At 40.2% G+C, this 25,559-nt stretch overlaps 1 protein-coding gene across 3 annotated transcripts; it reads left to right on the plus strand.

Moving 5' to 3' along the window:
- The first annotated feature begins 1,649 nt into the window (after positions 1-1,649).
- Positions 1,650-24,519, plus strand: LOC109894855 (G kinase-anchoring protein 1-like). 3 transcript variants are annotated; one of them, XM_031830441.1, is made up of 12 exons: positions 1,650-1,800; positions 14,645-14,877; positions 14,996-15,154; positions 15,423-15,500; positions 17,638-17,782; positions 18,903-18,931; positions 19,124-19,270; positions 19,420-19,506; positions 19,622-19,685; positions 19,792-19,862; positions 19,950-20,030; positions 24,140-24,519. In XM_031830441.1, exons 2-12 carry the CDS (start codon positions 14,653-14,655, stop codon positions 24,179-24,181), a joined length of 1,128 nt encoding a protein of 375 aa, XP_031686301.1. In that variant the 5' UTR covers positions 1,650-1,800; positions 14,645-14,652; the 3' UTR covers positions 24,182-24,519. The 3 variants fall into 3 exon arrangements, with proteins under 3 accessions (XP_031686301.1, XP_031686299.1, XP_031686300.1); XM_031830439.1 differs by having other exon boundaries at positions 1,681-1,806; XM_031830440.1 differs by lacking the exon at positions 1,650-1,800 and adding an exon at positions 2,510-2,635.
- Positions 24,520-25,559: the final 1,040 nt, after the last annotated feature.

Genomic DNA, 25,559 nt, shown 5'->3' on the forward strand with positions numbered 1-25,559 from the left:
TACATATAAATATATGGATGAGTGACAGCCGAGCACCATAGGCAAGATGCAATAGATGGCATAAGATACAGTATATACTTTACATATGAGATGAGTAAAGTAAGATATGTAAACATGATTAAAGTGCTATTGTTTAAAGTGACTAGTGAGTTTCTATGTAGGCAGCAGCCTCTCTGAATTAGTGATTGCTGTTTAGCAGTCTGATGGCCTTGAGATTGAAAAACAGCTTCGATCTCTCGATCCCAGCTTTGATGCACCTGTACTGATCTCGCTTTCTGGATGGTAACAGGGTGAACAGGCAGTAGCTCAGGTGGCTGTTGTCCTTGATCTTTTTGGCCTTCCTGTGGATGCTGTAGGTGCTCTGGAGAGACCACCCTCTGGAGAGCCTTGCTGTTGGGCGGTACAGTTGCCGTACCAGGCGGTGATACAGCCCGACAGGATGCAATACGTCAGTGTCCGTGACGTGGCTGGTTTTCTTTTTGTAGTTTATTTTGTAGTAATTGCCTGTAGACCCTGCCACATACGTTGTGTCTGAGCTGTTGAATTGCGACTCCACTTTGTCCCTATACCGACATTTGGCTTGTTTGATTACCTTGCGGAATGAATAACTACAGTGTTTATATTCAGCCATATTCCCAGTCCTCTTTCCATGGTTAAATGCAGTGATTCGCACTTTCAGTTTGCCGCCATCCATCCATGGTTTCTGGTTAGGGTAGGTTTTAATAGTCCCAGTGGGTACAACATCTCCAATGCACTTCCTTATAAACTCACTCACCGAGTCAGCGTATAGATCGATGTTATTCTCTGAGGCTGCCCGGAACATTTCCCAGTCCGCGTGATCAAAACAATCTTAAAGTGTGGATTCCGATTGGTCAGACCAGCAGTCATACATAGTTACTTGTATAGCCCTTTTCAAAGAATCTCAAAGCGCATAAAAAGTCAAACAACAAAGGCAACAGTAAACATGTACCTCGCACGAGCGATGCAGCTCCCCCTGTGCTAATTAGTAACAAGTATTCAGTCTAATTTGCAGAAAATGTAATAGGTTCTTATGGGAAACATACTGCACATGAGGAGCTGCATATCTGCACAGAATCTCATGACTGTAGCGCAAATGGGACAGGATATATGCTTGTTCAAATTTTGGAATTGCAGTTGATTACTATAGCGCCACCCTTGGGCCAACAAGTGTAATTGTGTAAATACACTTCATTCAACCACGTTTGTGCAAAATCGGGGCAGTGTTGTCTCAAATATTGCGTGTGACTAACCTAAGAATGTATGGAGATAGATCCATAGTCCTCCTCGGATTTAATTGTGGGGGACAACAATTATTTTTACTATTAAATGATGTAAAGTCTCTTTGGATGAAGGGCTTCCGAGTGGTGCAGCGGTCTAAGGCACGGTATCTCAGTGCTAGAGGCGTCACTACAGACCCTGGTTCGATTCCAGGCTGTATCACAACCGGCCGTGATTGGGAGTCCCATAGTGTGGCACACAATTGGCCCAGCGTTGACCGGGTTTGGGCAGGGTAGGCCATCATTGTAAATAATAATTTGTTCTTAACTGACCTAGTTAAATAAAATAAAAGTTGAGGCAGTCATTAATACAGTATTACAAAAGTACACCTCTGTCTCACTCTACTGACGTGAATACATTTGCATATGCCTTCCTGGGACCAGAGTTCGCCATCACGGGCCCGTCTTGTAGAATACTTTTTAGGCAACTGGGCCACCGTAGTTACTTTGCCGACGGAAAGTGGTGAACGTGTGGTATCTAGCTAGCTAACTACTTGAACAGGTGAATGTATGTTTTGAATTACATTTTTTATTTATTAATATTTTCCCCTCAAACATTCCCAATGCAATATTTAATGAACTGATTTGATTTCAAAATTATAAAAGCATGAGTTTCATGTAAACGAACTATAATACGAGCTAGCTACTTAGCGGCGTTAGTTTACAGCTGCATATGGATATGGCTGCAATATATGTAGCTAGAGCTGTTTTATCTGACTTAGCTAGCTATGCAACGACATTCGATGCTTTCTTTGAACCAAGCTAATCGGACGACACGGTTTCTTTCAGTAGCATAAGTTAATTTATCTAGCTAAAGTAACGTTTAGTTATCCAATTACCGAATGACCACTCCCCTCTGCGCCGAGTTATACATTTAGTTTGAAAGTGTCAACCGACTATAAAGGCAACCCAGTTAGCTAAATAAGTGACATGCCATTACGGGACAGGTAGTCCAGTAGTAGCCCTTCATCGTGACTCTCAGTTCCATTCCACATAGCTAAATAATTGGACGAAGTCGTCGTCTGTACGGGGGAGTTGTTGTTTTTTTTATCGCCCGGACGCTCTGTCTGAACATTAACACCATTTGCGGTACGGTTTTTGGAAGCATAAGGACCTTATTTAATATCACCGAGAAAAAAAACTAAAAAATAACGTTACACACCTTAATCGGGTTAGGGTTCCCACACGGTTTTATTTCCATGTTACAGCGCATGTTTACGGAAAGCAGACGACAGTGGACTGACTACCTGTGCTAATTAGCTACCTGTCTCCCCGAACAGCCTGCTCTCATAGACTAGACGTAACGTGGTCAACGTAAATCTGGGGGATTTAAATAGGTATGGTATGGTTACTTAAGGCGAAAGGGCGGTGGTTGGTCGGGCGTATAACGCAAACGTTCGAATCTCATCATGGACAATTTGATCACATTAACACATTTTCAACTGCTTACCTACTTTTTAGATACTTTGCAACTACTTAGCATGTTAGCTAACCCTAATCTTATCATTTTTAGCTAACCCTACCCTAACGTGAACTTCTAGCAACCCAATGATTTCTTCGAATCTCATCACGGACAACATTTGCATTTAGAGCAGATTAGCAATCTTTCAACTACTTACATTTTACTTACATTTTTTTGCTACATTACAACTACTTAGCATGTTAGCTAACCTTAACGCTTTTAGCTAACCCTTTAACCTAATTCCCAAACTTGGCCCTAACCCCTAGGCTAGCTGATGTTAGCATTAGCCACAACAATATAGAATGTAACATATCATACATTTAGCAAACATACATTTTTCAAATTCGTAACATATAAAAATTGTAATTTTGTCATTTATTATACGAAATGGTGATAGACATCCCCAAATGTAATACATAACCTAATTGTATTACATTTGGGGATGTCTATCACCATTTCGTATAATAAATGACAAAATTACAATTTTTATATGTTACGAATTTGAAAAATGTATGTTTGCTAAATGTATGATATGTTACATTCTATATTGTTGTGGCTAATGCTAACATCAGCTAGCCTAGGGGTTAGGGCCAAGTTTGGGAATTAGGTTATGATACATTTAAAGTGTTGGTAACATATGATACTAAAGTGACACAGATTTTCATACAGAAAAATTCTAAATGCTCTGAGACCAGGTTGCTCCGAATACCTGTGTGTTAACTGAAGACAGATGACACAAAAGTACTGTCGACTTCCACTGTGTTAAAACGGACTTAAAAATGTGTACATAAGTGTGTATTTAGCGTTTGTGAAATTATTCTGATGTGATCTTTTTGTTTTTATTACAGCATTGATTGAGGGTTTAGATGAAGTATTTGTCTGTTTTGGCTTAAAAGAGCCAATTCACCTTCAGACAGAATATGTAAAGTCCTTGGACTATAAGGATTAACGTTAGGCACCTTTAGTCCATTGGGCAAGTGCAGCAGCATCAAGTGATATGTAAAAACGAATCTCCATCCAGCTAGCTAGCTAGCCAGCAAGTGTTTTACTACTTTGATTACTTTGTAGGCTCATAGGCTACATAACAAAAGTTGTCTTTTAGTTGAAGATCAGAAGTAGACAGGCTAGCTAATTGTAGAACCAGGCATTCACATTGTATTGGGCATATAATTAGGAATTAGAATACTATACTGATCAAAAATATAAATGCAACATGTAAAGTGTTGGTCCTGTGTTTCATGAGCTGAAGTAAGATCTCAGAAATGTTCCATACACACACAAAGCTTATTTCTAATGAATTTAAGCAATTTATCTGCACTGTATGTTTGTTAGCTAGCTAGCCAGTTTTAGAATAATGATTAATTTGTTTTTACATTTGTATTACCTGCAAATACAGTGCATTCGGAAAGTATTCAGACCACTTCCATTTTTCCACATTTTGTTACGTTACAACTAGTGATGCACCGATATAAAATTTTTGGCAGATACCAATATCCAATATTTTCCTTGACAAAAATAACGATACCGATATTTACAATTTTAGCGGCCTTTTAAGCATTCTAGTACAGTTAAATAGTTAACATAAACACACACACATGGATGCAATGGTCTAAGGCACTGCATCTAAGTGTAAGATCCAGCCATGTTTGGGAGTCCCATAGGGCGGCTCACAATTGGCCCAGCATCGTCTGGGTTTAGCTGAGATAGGGCGCCATTGTAAATAAAAAAATGTTCTTAACTGACTTGCCTAGTAAAATAAAGGTTACACACACACACACACACACCACACAGACCAAAAAGTAATTTTGTTGGCATTTACGTATGTCCCCATTACCAGTAAAACATAATCAAAACCTATTTCTTTCAATTATTTGCTGTTACGTTGTTCATTTGTTCAGTCATTTCATTCTCAACCAGGATTTCTAAGGAACGGCGTTTGGTTCATTGCATGTCAAAAAAGATACAGGTCAAATAACACTATTTGACGTGTCAAATAATCTTGTTGACCAATCAGGACCTGAATATGACTGCACGTCACAATTTTTTACGTAGTTATTACACATTGATTACACTTGGATCACTCGTATTTCATATGTCACAATGATTCATCGATACATATGCTATGATGCTGGTAAAGTTGTCTCGCGCACCTACAGTGCTGAGAATAGAAAAAAAGCTAGCTAGCTCATGGATGCAAACAATAATAATAATAATTCTTCCCCAAAAACATAGCAAAACGACAATCAGGTTTCAGTAGCTATAGTTAGCTAACTATATAGCTAGGTGTCATCTAAAATAACCCTAATTTATAAGACAGTTCTTATTTGACTAATGGTGGTCGGACCCATCTGTGAAGCTTGCCACAATAGTGGACTTTGCAGTTAGCTTTCAAAATAAAAATGTCAGTGATGCAAATGCATACAAATAGTAGAATTATTCCATAATTGAATAGATCATGCTAAACGAGGTTGGATTGTTGTTGTATAGCGTCAACAAAAGACAATAATTTGTTCATTTGACAAATCTGTTGAAATCACAGTGGATGTATTATACTTTAATTTTAGTGTACAGCCTTACCTATGGATTGTGGATCAATGACATGGGGTATCAGTCTACTCAGTGACACCCAGAGAACATTAGCATCGTTGCTCTTATTGCAGGACTCTGAAACAATTGTGAATTGAGCCACATTTATTGTCAACCTATGTGTATTGAACACTATTTCAGAGGGAAAACAATACTGCATGGATTAGAGGTCGACCGATTAATCGGCAATTAGGGCTGATTTCATCGATTCATCGAGTCGATGCACTTTCGTTGCACAAATGTACCTAACCATAAACATCAATGCCTTTCTTAAAATCAATACACAAGTATAATGTTTTAAACCTGCATGTGTTGTTAAAATAAATTAATGTTAGCAGGCAATATTAACAAGGGAAATAGTCCTATAATTCCTATAATAACAACAACCTGAAACTTCTTAACTGGGAATATTGAAGACTCATGTTAAAAGGAACCACCAGCTTTCATATGTTATCATGTTCTGAGCATAGAACCTAAACTCTAGCTTTTTTACATGGCACATATTGCACTTTTACTTTCTTCCACAACATTGTTTTGCATTATTCTAACCAAATTGAACATGTTTCATTATTTATTTGAGACAAATTTTATCTTTATATATTATATTAAGTTAAAATAAGTGTTCATTGTTCATTCATTATTGTTGTAATTGTCATTATTACAAATACAGTTGAAGTCGGAAGTTTACATACAGTTAGATTGTAGTCGTTAAAACTCATTTTTCAACCACTCCACAAATGTCTTGTTAAGAAACTATATTTTTGGCAAGTCGGTTAGGACATCTACTTTGTGCATGACACAAGTAATTTTTCCAACAATTGTTTACAGACAGATTATTTCACTTATTCATTGTATCACAATTCTAGTGGGTCAGAAGTTTACAAACACTAAGATGACTGTGCCTTTAAACAGCTTGGAAAATTCCAGAAAATTATGTCATGGATTTAGGAACTTTTGATAGGCTAATTGGCATAATTTGAGTCAAATGGAGGTGGACCTGTGGATGTATTTCAAGGTCTGCCTTCTAACTCAGTGCTTCTTTGCTTAATATCATGGGAAAATTAAAAGAAATCAGCCAAGACCTCAGAAAAATAATTGTCTGGTTCATCCTTGGGAGCAATTTCCAAATGCCTGAAGGTACCACGTTCATCTGTACAAAAATAGTACGCGAGTATAAACACCGTGGGACCACGCAGACGTCATACCACTCAGTAAGCAGACGCTTTCTTTCTCCTAGAGATGAACATAGTTTGGTGCGAAAAGTGCAAAACAATCCCAGAACAACAGCAAAGAACCTTGTGAAGATGTTGGAGGAAACAGGTACAGAAGTATCTATATCCACAGTAAAACGAGTCCTATATCGACATAACCTGAAAGGCCGCTCAGCAAGGAAGAAGTCACTGCTCCAAAACCACCATATAAAAGCCAGACTACGGTTTGCAACTGCACATGTGGACAAAGATCATACTTTTTGGAGAAATGTCCTCTGGTCTGATAAAACAAAAATAGAACTGTTTGGCCATAATGACCATCATTATGTTTGGAGGAAAAAGGGGGAGGCTTGCAAGCCGAAGAACACCATCCCAACTGTGAAGCATGGGGGTGGCAGCATCATGTTGTGGGGGTGCTTTGCTGCAGGCGGGACTGGTGCACTTCACAAAATAGATGGCATCATGAGGTAGGAAAATTATCTGGATATATTGAAGCAACATCTCAAGACATCAGTCAGGAAGTTACAGCTTGGCAGTAAATGGGTCTTCCAAATGGACAATGACCCCAAGCATACTTCCAAAGTTGTGGCAAAATGGCTTAAGGACAACAAAGGCAATTTATTGGAGTGGCCATCACAAAGTCCTTACCTCAATCATATTTAAAAGTTTTGGGCAGATCTGAAAAAACGTGTGCGAGCAAGGAAGCCTACAAACCTAACTCAGTTACACCAGCTCTGTCAGTAGGAATGGGCCAAAATTCACCCAACTTAACTTATTCAACCAGCTTGTCTAAGGCTACCCGCAACGTTTGACCCAAGTTAAACAATTTAACGGCAACGTTAAATTAAATGTTTAAATTTAAATGTTTAAATTTAAATGTTAGTATTATGTTTATTGTAATATGAGTTAGTTAGTTATTGGTTGGCTGCATAATATTGCTAATTGAGTGTATGTAAACTTCTGACCCACTGGGAACGTAGTGAAATAAATAAAAGCTGAAATTAATCACTCTACTATTATTCTGACATTTCACATTCTTAAAATAAAGTCTTGATCCTAACTGACCTTAGACAGGGAAGTTTTACTAGTATTTAATGTCAGGAATTGTGAAAAACCGAGTTTGAATGTATTTGGCTACGGTGTATGTTAACTTAAACTGTGTGTGTGTATATATATACACAGATCGGCTTTTTTTGGTCCTCCAATAATCGGTATCGGCGTTAAAATCATAATCCAAGGACCAGAATCCTCTAGCGAGGATGTTTTGGAGTCTGATAACTCTGAATATCTTGGGTATTGAGTAGACTGTTACTCCATTTCATTGATCACCAATCCTTACGTAAAGCTGTACAGTGCAATATGATTGTCAATACACACAATAGGCTGTCTGGGGAGTTGATTTCACACAGTCGCAGTCTCGCAATAAGAGCTACTTCGCTAATATTTGCATAAACTCTAAACAGTTGTGTTCTGTGGGTGTCACTGAGTCGACTGATATCCCATTTCATTGCTTCACATTCCAACCTTGTTTAACATTATCTAGTCTAAATATGGCATTCCACCAATTGTAACTTTCTGCATCACTTTCAAATAGGTACAATTATTTTGAAGGCAAACAGCAAAATCCAATATTGTGCCTAATCCTTATTGTGGCTAACTTTACAACACAAGCCGGTCAGGTCGAGCCTCACTAGCCAGAAGAAGCTAGCTGGCTGCTTATAACGTTAGCTTTGGGCAACAGGGTTAAAAACTACTTGGCACCACACGTCCCGCTAGGGCACCTCCCCCCACTGCTCAACTGACACAGTAGCACACAGAACGCACAAAATATTCTTAGAAATATTTAACCTCCACACATTAACAAGTCCAATAGCTCAAATGAAAGATAAACACCTTGTTCATCTAGCCACCAAGTCAGATTTCTAAAATGTTTTACGGCGAAAACATAGCACATATTTATGTCAAACCACCACCAAAGATAGGCTAATTTACATAGCCATTTTGTAGAACAATAGATGCAATCACAAAAGCAGGATTAAAAGTAAAATAATTCACTAACCTTTTGAAAATCTTCATCAGATGACAGGAATAGGACATGTTATACAGTACATTTATGTTTTTTTCAATAATATGCTAATTATATCCATAAATCACGGTTTACATAGAAGGTCATGGCAAAAAAATGCTACAACAATGCCTGGAGAAATTATGGTAACTCTGCCAGATAACAGAAATACACATCATAAACGTTGACTAAATATACATGTTCTACATATACTTAGAAAGATACACTTCTTCTTAATAAAACAGCTGTGTTACATTTATTTTAAACTTTACAGATTTCGTTCACTAGGCTATAATGTGAGTCGGCGCTCAGGAATTAGCATTTTGGCTCCTCCACAGAAACCCAAATTTAACACATAAATGTTCCCTTACCTTTGCTGTTCTTCCATCAGAAGACCTGGAAGGGTTTATACTTACCAAAAACAGCTTTAGTTTTGAAGTCTGTGTCTTTCGGTTATCAAACACGACATATTTCGGTTGAAATGCAGCCAAAAAGTAAAGTTAGTTCGCACCAAACGTCGAAATTACATATTATATGTCGACTAAACTTGTCAAACTTGGTTCAGAACACAGCGTTAGCATGCTATATAGCTTCACCGCAATTCTCAGGACAAAGAGAAACACACGCATCGTTTAATCAATCTTGAAAGAAAGACAGAATGCGCGTGAGAGTAACCTGTTTTCTCGCGCGACCGAAAGGATTCGGCCCGTCATAACTCTCGTGAGCGCGCGATTCACACAATGAGAAGCCCCATTGAAAGCGGACACCGCGCTGAAGGCATAGGAACTGTTCCCAGGACTGTAGGTGCTTGGGAAGGGTGGGGGCGATGACGTCAAAGTTGGGCCAACTTTTTGGATGACAAGAGAGAGTTTGGGAGAATGAGTGCCCTGAGAGTTCTGCTTTACTTACAGACATAATTTAAACGGTTTTAGAAGCTTTAGAGTGTTTTCTATTCAATAATATTTATTATATGCATATATTAGCAATTTTTTACAGATTTTTTTTCTGTTTACTATGGGCACGCATTTCACCAACGGGGGCAGTATTCTGCCCTAGCCTTAACAGGTTTTAAGTAGCTGGCTAGCTCTTCAATTTCAAATTTCAACTCCCAAGCATTCCTAAAACATTGCTAAGAATAGTAAAAATGACGGCAGTTTCTACTGGTCATTGTTTTCTGGCTTGTTGTATTGGTGCTAGCTAGGTACCAAGCTAAAGCTAGCTAGCTACCCCAGAAGTTGCGGTCGAACAAATAATGCTTTATTACCAATGCGGTATTGTAAACACATCGTTTGTTGCCGGTATTTGCTTGTTTGCAGACTTTTCTTTGTACAGCTTTGACAGGGCTACTGATAGTAGTGGTGGCACTTGGCTTGCACGTGCAAATTCAGAACACACAACATGCAAAAATAGAACTGTGTTATTTGACGTGTCAAATGAAAAGCATATTTAACGCGTTAAACCGTGTCATTGTCAAATTGTGTTATTTGACGTGTATCTTTTTTGACATTCAAAGACCCAATGGCATTCCGTAGTATGTCTTGAAGCTAATACTGTGTAACTCCGGTAGGGCAACATCTGAACAATAGCGCACTTGGTAACGTTAGTATATACTGGCGCTCGATCAGTTGCCAACATCACCCACGACAGAGAACGGTTGATTGTCAAGGGCAATGAATTCCATTATCTTGGCGTTAATGGATTTTGCATTTGAGTTATCTCGCAGAAATTCTTGCTCATTCAAATGACTGCTCAACTTGTTTGCTCGATCCACACAGCAGACATTGTGGCTAGGTTAGGAATGCCGTGTCGCGGGTGTAGTGCAGAATTTTACGCGTCATTACATCATGTACTTACGTTATATAGGTATGCACGTCAGCTTTGACATCAGTTTTTCACATCGGCGTTGAACTAGACATTGGGCCGATACCGATCTTGTCATTTTTCGCTAATATTGGCCAATTCTGATATGTTCACCGATATATCATGCATTCCTAGTTACAGCCGTATTCTAAAATGGATTAAATAAAAAAAATACCCATTAATCTACAAACAATACACCATAATGACAAACCAAAAGCAGGTTTTTAGAGAATTTTGCAAATGTATTAAAAATGAAAACAGAGACCTTATTTACACAAGTATTCAGACTAGGGTTGCAAAATTCCAGGAACTTACAATAAATCCCCTGCATTCCTGGTTGGAGATTTCTGGATTTCCTGCCTATTCCCTTCTTATTCTGGGAATCCACCAACCGGGATTTCAGGAAGTATTGAAAATTCTCCGAATTTTGCAACCCTAATTCAGACCCTTTGCTATGAGATTTGAAATTGAGCTCCGGTGCATCCTGTTTCCATTGATCATCCTACAATTTGATTGGACAAGGCCCACACCTGTCTATATAAGGTCCCACAGTTGACAGTCCATGTCAGAGTAAAAACCAAGCCATGAGGTCGAAGGAATTGTCTGTAGAGCTCCGAGACAGGATTGTGTTGAGGCATAGATCTGGGGAAGGGTACTAATACATTTTGGCAGTATTGAAGGTCCCCGAGAACACAGTGGCCTCCATCATTCTTTAATGGAAGAAGTTTGGAACCACCAAGACTCTTTCTAGAGCTGGCCGCTCAGCCAAACTGAGCAATCAGGGGAGAATGGCCTTGGTCTGGGAGACGACCAAGAACCTGGTGGTCACATTGACAGAGCTCCAGAATTTCTCAGTGGAGATGGAAGAGACTTACAGAAGGACAACCATCTCTGCAGCACACCTCCAATCAGACCTTTATGATAGAGTGGCCAAACGGAAGCCACTCCTCAGTAAAAGGCACATGACAACCCACTTGGAGTTTGCCAAAAGACACCTAAAGGACTCTCAGGCCATGAGAAACAAGATTCTCTGGTCTGATGGAACCAAGATTGAACTCTTTGGCCTGAATGCCAACCGTCACATCTGGAGGAAATCTGGCACCATCCCTACGGTGAAGCATGGTGGTGGTAGCATTATGCTGTGGGGATGTTTTTCAGTGGCAGGGACTGGAAGACTAGTCCAGATCGAGGGAAAGATGAACGGACAAAGTACAGAGATCCTTGATGAAGACCTGCTCCAGAGCACTCAGGACCTCAGACTGGTGTGAAGGTTCACCTTCCAACAGGACAATGAGAGAGGGAGAGAGAGACTCTAATCGCTGCCAAAGGCGCTTCAACAAAGTACTGAGTAACGGGTCTTTCAGTTTTTTGTGTTTGTCATTATGGGGTATTGTGTGTCGATTGAGGAAAAAGTAAATATCAGTTTTAGAATAAGGCTGTAATACGCAACCCAAACCGGCTGCGCGCGTGCGCCATAGTACATACACTTATTTTGCCCACCAACACCAATCACCGATCACGACACGCAGGTTAAAATATCAAAACAAACTGAACCAATGACATTAATTTGGGGACAGGTCGAAAAGCATTGAACATGTATGGCAATTTAGCTAGTTAGCTTGCACTTGCTAGCTAACGTTAATTTGTCCTATTTAGCTAGCTTGCTGTTGCTAGCTAATTTGTCCTGGGATATAAACATTGAGTTGTTATTTTACCTGAATTGCACAAGGACCTCTACTCCGACAATTAATCCACACGTAAAACGGCCAACCGAATCGTTTCTAGTCATCGCTCCTCCTTCCAGGCTTTTTCATCTTTGAACTTATGTGGTGATCGCATCTAAACTTTCATAGTATTACCACGACAACCGGCAACAAAGTTCGTCTTTCAATCACCCACGTGGGTATAACCAATGAGGAGATGGCACGTGGGTACCTGCTTCTATAAACCAATGAGGAGATGGGAGAGGCAGGACTTTCAGCGCGATCTGTGTCAGAAATAGGAATGACTTCAATTTTAGCCCTTGGCGTCGCAGATGCTAATTGACGCACAATAATTGAATAACGTGGATTTCAAAATTTATTTTGCAACACTCATGCACGTGACGTGTCCGGTATGGTCAGCATGTTACATAACAAAATGTGGAAAAAGTCAATGGGTCTGAATACTTTCCGAATCTACTGTATGCCAAACAATCCATTCAAACAATGCATTCAGTTGATGATAGGACTTAGACAAGTTGTAAATGCAACAAGAACTGATATTTTATCATCGTATTCACAGCTTTCTAAGAACCAAAATGTAGACATTTCTGGTCTGTTGAGATATATTTTAGAGGCTATTTACACAGAATACCCCCTTGTATAATCTGTATTTATAAGTACAGTGCCTTCAAAGTATTCACACCTCTTTACATTTTGTGTTAGTCTGAATTTGAAATTGATTGTCACTGGCCTACACAATAATCCATAATGTCAGTGGAATTATGTTTTTAGACATTTTTACAAATTAATTTTAAAATGAAAAGCTGAAATGTCTGGAGTCAATAAGTATAGTATTCAACTCCTTTTATGGTAAGCCTCAATATGTTCAGTAGTAAAAAAATTAGTTTAAGTTGCATGCACTCTGTGTGCAATAATAGTGTTTTGCATGATCTTTGAATGAGTACCCCATCTCTGTACCCCACACATACAATTATCTGTACGGTCCCTCAGTCTAGCAGTGAATTTCAACCAAAGACCAGGGAGCTTTTCCAATGCCTTGCAAATAAGGGCACCTATTGGTACATGGGTAAAAATATAAAAGCAGACATTGAATATCCCTTTGAGCATGTTTAAGTTATTAATTACACTTTGGGTGGTGTATCAGCACACCCAGTCACTACAAAGATACAGGCGTCCTTCCTAACTCAGTTGCCGGAGAGGATGTAAACTGCTCAGGGATTTCACCACGAGGCCACGGGTGACTCAAACTGGACAAAAAACTGAGGATGGACCAACAACATTGTAGTTACTCCACAATACTAACCTAAATGATGAAGTGAAAAGAAGGAAGCCTGTACAGACTAAAAATATTCCAAAACTGCAAAAAAAAGTGTCAAGGAAATTAACTTTATGTCCTGAACACAAAGTGTTATGTTTGGGGCAAACACTACACATCACTTGAGTACCACACTTCATATTTTCAGGCATGGTGGTGGCTGCACATGTTATGGGTATGTTTGTCATCGGCAAAGGCTAGGAAGTTTTTTTAAGATAAAAAGAAATGGAATAGAGCTAAGCGCAGGTAAAATCAGTCTGCTTTCCAACAGACATTGGGAGACAAATTCACCTTTCAGCAGAATAACTACATTAAACTCAGAGCCAGATATATGCTGGAGTTGTTTACCAAGACAACATTGAATGTTCCTGAGTGGCCTAGTTTACAGTTTTTATTTAAATCGGCTTGAAAATCTATGGCAAGACTTGAATGGCTGTTTAGCAAGGATCAACAATCAACTTGACAGCTTGAAGAATGTGCAAATATTGTACAGTCCAGCTGTGCAAAGCACTTAAGAGACTTAACCCAGAAAGACTCGCAGCTGTAATCGCTGCCAAAGGTGATTCTAACGTATTGACTCAGGGGTGTAAATACTTATGTAAATGAGGTATTCCTATATTTAATAAAAATAAAAAAAGAAGGGCAACCATTTCTAAAAACATGTTTTGGCTTTGTCATTATGGGGTATTGTATTCAGGCTACAACACAATGTAGATTAAGTCGAGGGATATAAATACTTTCTGAACGCTCTATTTGACAATATTATAGGTTGACAATAATTGTAATACACAATATATGTTACATCACATGCCTGCCTTTTCTTTTCCTACATCGGTAAAATCAGGATTATGCCTCTACTGTCATTCTTTCCAATTAGACTGATTTGGATTTCTTCCTGACCAATATGGCTGGAATTTTCATCCCATTCTGGAAGTTTGTGGCTTCATTATGTAGTCCTCTAGTAATTTAATAGGATCTCTATGGTATTGGGTCTGTTTTTATGGCTTTCTTTTTGTTTATTGTTAGGGTTGCACTGGAGAGGTTCAGATTAGAAAGGTTTTGTTATGCATTGCCTAATTTGACATGTTTTCTTTCTGTTTTCTTTCTTGTTTGTTGTGCATAGGTCAGCAGATGGCATCAGCAATGATCTCCGTCCACACCACAGCTTCTCGCTTTGCCCTGCTTCAGGTTGACTCTGATTCGGACTCCGATTTGGAGTCAGGAAAGACCAGAGGTGGCCGGGACTCTGGAAAGGGTCGGCCTGGGAAGGCAACCGAGGGGAAATCCACCGCGAGCAATGGCAAGAAGGAGAAGAGGAAGAAGAAGCGAGAGCAGCAACAGAGCGAGGCCAATGAGGTGACTGGCAGGGGCATTTAACCTCCTCGCTGAACCCAACATCAGGTCTCAAAGGTTTCAGTTTTACTATTTCACCTGACCTTGTGGACTGATGATGACTCCTGTCTCCTGTCCCCAGTTAAGGAGTCTTGCCTTTAAGAAGCTCCCTCAGAAGTCCTCTGCCCCGCCCCCCTCCCTGTCTCTGCAGGGTGTGGCCAATGAGCTACTCCATCCCGCAGCAGGGGACCAATCCATGCCCCCGGAAGGCTGGCAGCAATGGAAACAGAGAGACTACCAGGTAGAACCTGACAGATCCCCCCCCCCCCCCCCCCGATCTGAGAGGATCAAATAGGTTTTAGAGATATGGTGAAATATGGTCCTACAACTACATTTATTTTCTTCATATCTACATGATTGCTTAGGGGTTGTTTCTGAACAGGGCTCATGGTAACACCTGACATGGTGGGCATGAATGGGCATTATAATTTCTTATGGATGTTACCCTTACCTGATATCCCCCAGCTAATCCCATCCTTAATCTTCGTCTTTGTTTCTGACCAATGCAGTTAACGAGTGAGCTGTATGAGGCAGACCTGGAGAAGGCACTGATTATGAGTAAACTGGAGTTTGAGGAGCACAAACAGGTACCATACTGCCCCAATGCAGCACTAGAGCTCTGCTACCCGAGCCGATGGACCCCGACATTATACAGTCGTGGCCAAAGGTTTTGAGAATGACACAAATATTAATTTTCACAAAGTCTGCTGCCTCAGTTTGTATGATGGCAATTTGCATACACTCCAGAATGTTATGAAGAGTGATCAGATGAATTGCAAAGTCCCTCTTTGCTATGCAAATGAACTGAATCCCGCAAAAACATTTCCACTACATTTCAGCCCTGCCACAAAAGGACCAGCTGACATCATGTCAGTGATTCTCTTGTTAACACAGGTGTGAGTGTTGATGAGGACAAGGCTGGAGATCACTCTGTCATGCTGATTGAGTTTGAATAACAGACTGGAAGCTTCAAAAGGAGGGTGGTGCTTGGAATCATTGTTCTTCCTCTGTCATCCATGGTTACCTGCAAGGAAACACGTGCCGCCATCATTGTTTTGAACAAAAAGGGCTTCACAGGAAGGATATTGCTGCTAGTAAGATTGCACCTAAATCAACCATTTATCGGATCATCAAGAACTTCAAGGAGAGCGGTTCAATTGTTGTTAAGAAGGCTTCAGGCCGCCACCAGTACAGAGCTTGCTCAGGAATGTCAGCAGGCAGGTGTGAGTGCATAGTGAGGTGAAGACTTTTGGAGGATGGCCTGGTGTCAAGAAGGGCAGCAAAGAAGCCACTTCTCTCCAGGAAAAACATCAGGGACATACTGATATTCTGCAAAAGGTACAGGGATTGGACTGCTGAGGACTGGGGTAAAGTAATTTTCTCTGAATCCCCTTTTTCGATTGTTTGGGGCATCTGGAAAAAATCTTGTCCGGAGAAGACAAGGTGAGCGCTACCATCAGTCCTGTGTCATGCATCCTGAGACCATTCATGTGTGGGGTTGCTTCTCAGCGAAGGGAGTGGGCTCACTCACAATTTTGCCTAAGAACACAGCCATGAATAAAGAATGGTACAACACATCCTCCGAGAGCAACTTCTCCCAACCATCCAGGAACAGTTTGGTGACGAACAATGCCTTTTCCAGCATGATGGAGCACCTTGCCATAAAGTGATAACTAAGTGACTCGGGGAACAAAACCTCGATATTTTCGGTCCATGGCCAGGAAACTCCCCAGACCTTAATCCCATTGAGAACTTGTGGTCAATCCTCAAGAGGCAGGTGGACAAAAAAACAAACAAATTCTGACAAACTCCAAGCATTGATTATGCAAGAATGGGCTGCCATCAGTCAGGACGTGGCCCAGAAGTTAATTGACAGCATGCCAGGGCGGATTGCAGAGGTCTTGAAAAAGAAGAATCAACACTGAAAATATTGACTCTTTGCATCAACTTCATGTAATTGTCAATAAAAGCCTTTGACACTTATGAAATGCTTGTAATTCTACTTCAGTATTCCATAGTAACATCTGACAAAAATATCTAAAGACACTAAAGCAGCAAGCAAAAATTAATATTTGTGTCATTCTCAAAACTGTACATCGTGTTAGGGCCGGGGTAGTGCCTGTTTTTTCATCAATAACTAGGTTACTGGTATCACTAAAATGATCATTAACATTTTGAAGCCTAGCCATTTGGTTGTGCTGTGCTGCGCAGTACATGTCAGAACTTCAACCTTGTCAAATATAAGACCAGAACATTGTCAGATTCCACAGGAGAGATTATTTTAATGAAAATAGTGATGTTCCTTGAGTTTTGTTGGTTTAGAGTGATGAAAAGTAACTAGTTTTATCAGTAACTGTTCTCTGTCTCATCATTGAGCAGAACAGCAAGCAGAGGCGTTTCTATAGATACTCACACCATCAGAGATATGCCCAGAGTGCATGCAGTGGAGGAAGCAAGGGACAGACAGATGAGCAGCTAATGGATACTAACAGAGGAAGTTATTTCTGGGTTCGGCCAGGGCCGGTCCTTAAATTTGTCAGTAGCAATCAGGCATGAGTATACAGCACCCTGTCACAAAACATCTGTCATTAAATGATTAACAGAAATCAGAACCATAGAGAGAGAACTACACACACATGGCTCGGACCAAAATGTTTATTTTTTGATGAGGAAATGAATGTTCCATTAAAGCAGATGCTGTTCTTTTAAATTGCCTCCTGTCAGGATGATGACGGAACAGATACTCCCTCTCCCAAGTCCAGAGGAGGAGGAGGAGGAGCAGCGGCAGGGAAGAAAGATAAGAAGAAGAGCCAGCAGGGAAAAGACAAGAAGATGACAGTGTCTCTGAAGGATTTCCAGGCAGAGGGGGGTGAGACCAGCAGTGGCTAGAGCTACACTTATGTTAAAGGCCCAGTGCAGTCAAAAAATTACTGATTTTCCTGTGTTTTATATATATTTCCACACTATGAGGTTGGAATAATACTGTGAAATTGTGAAAATTCTAATAATGCCATCTTAGTGTAAGAGCTGTTCGAAAAGACTGCTTGAAATTTCAGCCTGTTTGGTGGGATGGAGTTTTGGCCTGCCTGGTGACATCAGGTGGTAAATGTGTTAATATATAATAATAACGTGTTTGAACAAACTGAACTTTCTGTACCCCCTCGTCTCTCTCAGTAACTTTCCCATACACATATTTCCTGTTCCCCTTAATCAATAAATGATTATATAGTGACAGTAATAAGTATAATTCAAGTTAGAACCCAACAAGACCAATAAGAAAGAGTTCCAAACCTCTGCCAATAATAATAATACATTCTAGTAAGAAATCATTAGGTGAGTGCTTATATTTGTCCTGTTTCAGACATGTACAAGTGTGAATTGGAAATGTTTAATTTTTTTTACATACCACAACTCTCCCTGAGACAGCCTTTGGAGAGTGGGGTCACGGCTAGGGTCTGTCATTATCAATTGCGATTTTGGAGCAATTAGGGTTAAGTGCCTTGCTCAAGGGCACTGTTTTTTCACCTTCGGTTCATGGCCCTACGCGCTGGTAGGCTACCTGCCACACCAATAACCGCTAGTTTTCAGTTTTCCACTCCCCTCTCAGACCCGTACCAGACAGTCCTTACCTACATTTTTGCTTAAGAAATTACACTTGAAAAAGCTATTTTTGTTTCTTTTTTTTTGCCATTTCAATTGAAAACCATCACAGTAAGGTACAAAATTGTTACCCAGAAAGGATTTGACATTCAGGCGAAAAAAGGCTGCATTGGGTCTTTTAACATTGAGCACGGCCCCATTTCATCAATACAATACCAGCATAGCAGTAACACTAGGACTACTTGTTTAACAGTCAACTTTGAGCAGGTGCTGCTGCGTATGTGCTATAATTGTCTGTTTTCTCAGTGGCCTCACTCATGTAATTATTCTGTTTTTTAACGCCGTTCACTTGTTGAATTCTCCTTAAAAACCATGATTCTCCGTTACAGATCAGCTTAGTAAGAAGCAGGAGAAAGAGGTGAGGTATGGCATCATTGTTGTATTCGGTGTTTGGCTTGTAGTGCTTCGGTCGAGGGTTTTAAACCCTGTAATGTAAGGATGAATGTAATGGACAGGTGGTGATATGACGTGAACTAGCGCAAATTGTGTAGGTTGTGTGTGTGTGTGTGTGTGTGATTTTAATAATTCAAATGCTGAATCCACTCTCCAGGAGACCAAACTGCCCACACCTCCAGAAGACAAGTTCTTCAACAAGCTTGAGGATGACGTTAGCAAAATCGTACAGCAGGAAAAAAGACGGGAGCAGTTTTCTAACAGCACTGACGCCGAGGTCACGACTTCAACAGAGCATGAACCGGTGAGACGAACTGCAAATCAGTTCATTCCAAGTATAATGGCTTTATGTTCAAATTATATTCGACCATTGAGTGACTGCTGATGAGACCATGGAGGAACGGGTAACTCTATCTCTCAGAGTCTAACTGTGCCTCCCATCACACCTCCCAGGACCCCCGAACTGAGCAGCTAAAGGACGACTTGGAGAAGAAAGACCAAGAAATCGAGAAGTTAAAGAAGGTCATTTCACAATGGGAGGTGAGTCGTTGGATGGATACTGTACTGGGCTTTGGATGGAGCATGTCAAGAAGACAGAACAGCGCCATCTGGCATCTACAGTTGGTGTGAACGTGTTATTGTTCTCGATCCTCAGGTGAAGTACAAAGAAGTGAAAGCCAGAAACTCCCAGCTCCTGAAGATGTTGCAGCAGGGAGAGAGTACAGCTACTGCACTCCTAATTCAATCTGAGACGATACAGTAATCCATTACTGATGCATTAGGTAGGCCTACTTGTTCTCATTCATTCTCTTCCTCTCTCCACAGTGAAAGATAAAGCAGAGATCCTATTGCAGGTGGAAGAGCTTCTAAATATCAAAGAGGAGCTGTCTTCACAGGTGTGTGTGTGCTGTGCGTGTGTCTCAAACCATTAATCGTGTGCAAAGCTGTCGTCCTGGTTGAATGACATTTATTTCTCTCTCCAGGTGACATCACTACATGGCTCACTTGAACAGGAGAAGTCGAAAGTGAAAGGTTTGCAAACAGATCAGCCAAAACACCATCAGGTAAGACGTCACATAGATACTCCTCGCACTTGCAAGTAAAACTCAATACAACACACATTTAGTGTATCTCATAAAGTCTAAAATCAAACCAACAGCTCACGCCTGGTTCAGAGAGAGGGGTAAAGGCTGCAGTGTAGAATGACCCCAGTTTGTTTGTTGTGCTGTTCAACCTGTGTAAAGCTGTGAGTCGAATGGGATGTCTTTTTAAATATAAGGTGTGTGCGTGCGTGCGTGCGTGTGTGTGTTCCACTCTTAGATCAGGCAGGAAGTCACCTCTAGGAAGATTACCAAGTTAACAGTGCAGCAGCAGTAGTCCTCACTCTCCAGAATAGTTCACAAAACGGAACCATTCACTCTGTCTAGCTCATTACTATATGAGTGATTGAACATTTTGTTTTTTACTTAATGTATGAATATTGACAAATCTAATCATGAATATTGAAAACAAACCACCATTTTAGATTTGGAAATGTTTTCTATATATTGTTGAACATAATATACTCTATGATCATATCAAAGTTACAGTGTGGGATCTCTGCTACTTTTAGAGTTATGATCCAATTTGTAAGTGTTACCAACTGAGTGAATGTGAAAATAGATTTAAAATGGTCGCCCTCTGCTGGTGATTTGCAGGATGTGCAATTATACAAGTTATTAAAGAAGGACTGTGATTGGTTACATTGCCTACCAATTTCGCTGTGAAGTATGGGCCAAATCTTTAAAAGTAGCAGATTTCCCACTCTGGAATGTTGATATACCTGTATAGTATATTATGTTTAGGGCTGTCAAACGATTCAAATAATTAATCGCGCTAATGGCATTAGTTAATTTGCTCAAATGTGGCCCTAAAGAAAGATTTTTCAATTTAAAAAGTAATGCATTGAGTTACAGGCATACTTTGATTTGATTGTAAGGGATGGAAACACTGAATTATCTAGCCTACATCAGAATGTTTTAATAGCATTTTCACCATAAACAACACAAGTCACTGTAACATACAGTTAGCTATTAATGCTCCCAATGTTTAAGTAGGCCTACTCCCACTTATCAATGTTCTTGAAGGTTAACACTTGCTCACACACACACAGCTTTAAGTTCTGTTAAATCTTCAGGCATTCTAAATGAGTGTGACTACAGGGGAAAAAAGGACTGGCTCTATGGATACAAAGAGCTATTAAACCATCTGTACGGTTCAGAGAACTTTACACACAAGCCTACACCCTCTCCCTCCCTCCTCACACCCACTCTCTCTCACTTATGACCTAAACTCACAAAATACGAGCGTGCAAGGCATGCGTTTTAGAATGCATTGTTTTGTTTTGAATTATAATGTTCCAACCGAAGCTGGGTGGGCGGGTTGTCAGCTTTGATGCCTCAATTAGAACATGTCTAATTTTTTGCGTTTTGTCGCTGTAGGCACACACAACAATAACAATGTCGTAATTTTCAAGCTCATTTGTAGGGAAGGGTTAAGGCTTTACCACACATGCTAAATTAGACCAATTCATCCACTAATGGAAACAACATCGCTATGTGCAAAAGATATGGACTATCCTGCTAGCATACAGTCACTGTTCTGCCTGTCCCGTCTTTTCCACCCGCCTCACTCTTCTTGCGCCGCACAACACTTATGGTGAATTTTTGAGAAGGGTGAAACTGCAGCCCACAATTTGGGGCGTTCCTGTATGTGGACATTCTTGCATCTGCATAAACCCCTCTTTATACTTCCATTGGTCAATTTTTAAGCTATGACTCCAGTACATAGGTGTGAGGCATGAGCGATCTACTACAGTAGATGGTAGTAATGCACCATAACGTTGGATGCCAACCGCCAATAAACCCCACAGAAGAAGAGGCAGGAACTTCAACGTTAGTAGGGGGGCTGAAATTTTGTGGGCTGCACACTATTGGAGTTTTACTGCCGCTTTACACCTGCTCTCACATGCATCCTTTAACACAGTGGTTCTCAACTGGTTTTGCCTGGAGACCCAAATTTGACCATGACTATTGAGTCGCGACCCAATATTATGGACTGTTACTTTTTATAATGTTGTGTTGCAGCTGCCTTATTGGGCAGGTTTCACTTGCAAAATAGACTGTCTCAATTATGGTATTAAATAAAGTCATTACACAGCCATGTTAACTGAGAAAACACTTGTTATCAATTCAGGAGAATAAGCCATTTTAATTAGGAGACCAGTTCAGGAGTGGGGTGTAATAAATTATCAGACTCAGAACATATCAACACCAGTCCAAAAATATTAATGAACAGTAACATGTACCAGTGTTTAAATTTGTTTTTCCAATCATTAGGAATTCTTAATCATCAATTATCATGATAATCTTAGTGTTTGGCCTTGTAAAGTCAGCAACAATAAGTGTTGCAGCGGTATCCTTTCAAAATAAGTTTCGGTGCGAAGGTTACCTTTTTAAAATCCCCCCAGTTGAGAATCACTGCTCTAACACACACAATCATACACACCCCACTCTTACATATGCAGCCTACAGTACTTTGAAGCAGTAGCCTATTCCTTTTCAGTTCTTGCAATCAGAATGTGTGCATAGTCAATGGTCAAGTTATCATGTTGCTGGGTAACATGACTAGCTAAACAATGTAGTTTGTTATAAAACCAAAACATACTGACTCCAGAATAGTTTAAAACGACCTGCGACATGCACACGAATCCTAGGCAAAAAAAATAGCAAATAGCTTTGGGAATATTGGGCATAATTTTTAAAATTATTTTGTAGAATGGCACATGGTCTTTAGTGATGTTAAAGGCGCAAGCATTGACTGGTAGGGCTGCTGTCCAAACTCATAAAAGACACACCCTCGTCCACTTACCCTCGCCTTATGCCCTTGGGGGAATCCCCATCGCCATCTTGGCGGGCGGTCCCACTGATAAGGGAAGTTTGCAACGTAAGCCCCTCAACCCTCGTTTTTAGTCGAGTTTGAGAGTGTACAATTATGTTCACTCCGAGGCCTGAAACTCCCCTTATTTCAAATTGCGACGATTGTACATCCGCTAAAGAAGTCAGCGAAAACTTAAAAACAACATCAATGGAGAAGTCAACAACAAGTGTAAGTAAAAACGAATGCAAATAAGTTACAAATTGTGCAAATAATGTACATGACGGCACAAACACGTCTCATAAAAAGTAAATATAGCTGTACTCTCTCCCTGCTGCAACATCTTTTGGAAATTGTAGAAATAAAGCATTTTCCTTCTACAGAATTTCCAGCTAGGTAGGCTAATGTTAGCTAATTAATTTGCTAGCTTTCATACAGTAGGCGTATATTATTCATTATGTATTTTAAAATAAGTAGACATGCACTCATAATTGACTGTAGTGCATTTAAAAAACACAATCATCGCGGGATGAACGAGTGATGAATTTCCGGGCAAGGGCGGTCCATTTTAAAAACCATTCCTTCCTCCCTCACCCCTTTTCCCTGCAAGTGTATACTTGTCATGATACGTCATCAGAAGGGTCTACTTGGAGGGCTGAGGGGATAGGGTTTGTCTTTTAAGTGTTTGGACTGTAGCCTAAATGTGTTCCGTGTTGGTGTTCTGCGCTTAAAAGGGGCTGTACGGATAACATGTGTTCTTGAAAGGTTCCATGCGGTGATGAAATAGAGAAGTGATTAACGGCATTTTAAAAGATTATGCCCATAAACAGGTCACGCCTTAACATGTTATTAGGGCTTTAACGCTATTCGTGTTTATTTGTCAATATTCTTCTTTGTTGTTTTTGAACTCAAAATACTACTCATATTACCAAGTAAGCGGTAAAGCTTCATATAACACCAATTTTTGCTTTGTAACACCTACAGATGAAATATTATGGAGTCTTAAAGGAGGCCTGGGTAATGCCAAAATGTCATAAATATACCAACTTTGATTAATTACTTCTCAAGTATGCTGAATTGTTAGTGTATTTCAGTTGAAGGATATTGGGTTTGGTAACAACTTATCATGAAATGTCGAATCTCCTGAGCTGTCTTAAGCCCTTGGAGACAGTCAAGCCCCAGACAAGTGGACCAACAAACTAACAATGTAAAACTTTCTGTACTCACTCCATACTTCCTGGTCTCCTCTGATTGGCAGGGAAACAGGAAGGGGAAAAAGGGTTCAGAGTCTGATCTATGAAGACTGCAGAGGGAAGAACATTGACTGCAAAATACAACGAAGCAAAGCACTCCTATTCTTCAGGGTCTATTTGTTTGTATGGTTACTCTCTACTCTCTGTCTTCATGCACTACGCATGCCTTGTATACCACATACACCAACTCCTGGATGTGCCGCACTGCAGAAGTTATTAAAAGGCTTGTAAATGAAGGCTGTATTTTTTTTCTTTTGACTGACATTGCAGCTACTCTTTTTGTTCTGGTCTGCTCCCCGCCTTCTCTTGGGGTGATGCCAAATGACAGGTGTGATTTTTATTTTTTTTCACTGCAAGTTAAATAAACTACTTTTTCAGTGTAAAATCATGTCTCCTTTTGTGATATTACTATGTGCTAATGGTACACAAAAGATGTAAAACTGTTTTTGGTGCTGATGAGACTTTAGCATCTTTTAGTGGAGCCTCTTCATGACAAATCATATACAATTGAAGTTGAAGTTTACATACACCTTAGCCAAATACATTTAAACTCAGTTTTTCACAATTCCTGACGTTTAATCCTAGTATAAATTCCCTGTCTTAGGTCAGTTAGGATCACCACTTCATTTTAACAATGTGAAAAGTAAGAATAATAGTAGAGAATTATGATTTATTTCAGCTTTTATTTCTTTCACCACATTCCCAGTGGGTCAGAAGTTTACAAACACTCAATTAGTATTCGGTAGCATTGCCTTTAAATTGTTTAACTTGGGACAAACGTTGCGGGTAGCCTTCCACAAGCTTCCCACACTAAGCTGGGTGAATTTTGGCCCATTCGTCCTGACAGCTGGTGTAACCGCATCAGGTATGTAGGCCTCCATGCTTTTTCAGATCTGCCCATACCTTTTCTATAGGATTGAGGTCAGGGCTTTGTGATGGCCACTCCAATACCTTGACTTTGTTGTCCTTAAGCCATTTTGGATTTATGCTTGGGGTCATTGTCCATTTGGAAGACCCATTTGTGACCAAGCTGTAACTTCCTGACTGATGTCTTGAGATGTTGCTTCAATATATCCAGATAATTTTCCTACCTCATGATGCCATCTATTTTGTAGAGTGCACCAGTCCAGCCTGCAGCAAAGCACCCCCACAACATGATGCTGCCACCCCCGTGCTTCACGGTTGGGATGGTGTTCTTCGGCTTGCAAGCCTCTCCCTTTTACCTCCAAACATAATGGTCATTATAGACCAAACAGTTCTATTTTTGTTTCATCAGACCAGAGGACATTTCTCCAAAACGTAAGATCTTTGTCCCCATGTGCAGTTGCAAACCGTAGTCTGGCTTTTTTGTGGCTGTTTTGGAGCAGTGCCTTCTTCCTTGCTGAGCGGCCTTTCAGGTTATGTCGATATAGGACTCGTTTTACT

The sequence above is a fragment of the Oncorhynchus kisutch genome, linkage group LG8 (genome assembly GCF_002021735.2).
Source record: "Oncorhynchus kisutch isolate 150728-3 linkage group LG8, Okis_V2, whole genome shotgun sequence".
NCBI lineage: Eukaryota > Metazoa > Chordata > Actinopteri > Salmoniformes > Salmonidae > Oncorhynchus > Oncorhynchus kisutch.

Bases quoted from the DNA above. Each gene is read 5' to 3' on its own strand.
- LOC109894855 (XM_031830441.1), top strand. From the start codon at position 14,653: ATGGCATCAGCAATGATCTCCGTCCACACCACAGCTTCTCGCTTTGCC. The intron at 17,783-18,902 runs GTGAGACCAGCA...TCTCCGTTACAG, and splicing joins GGATTTCCAGGCAGAGGGGG to ATCAGCTTAGTAAGAAGCAG. The intron at 19,507-19,621 runs GTGAGTCGTTGG...CTCGATCCTCAG, and splicing joins AGGTCATTTCACAATGGGAG to GTGAAGTACAAAGAAGTGAA.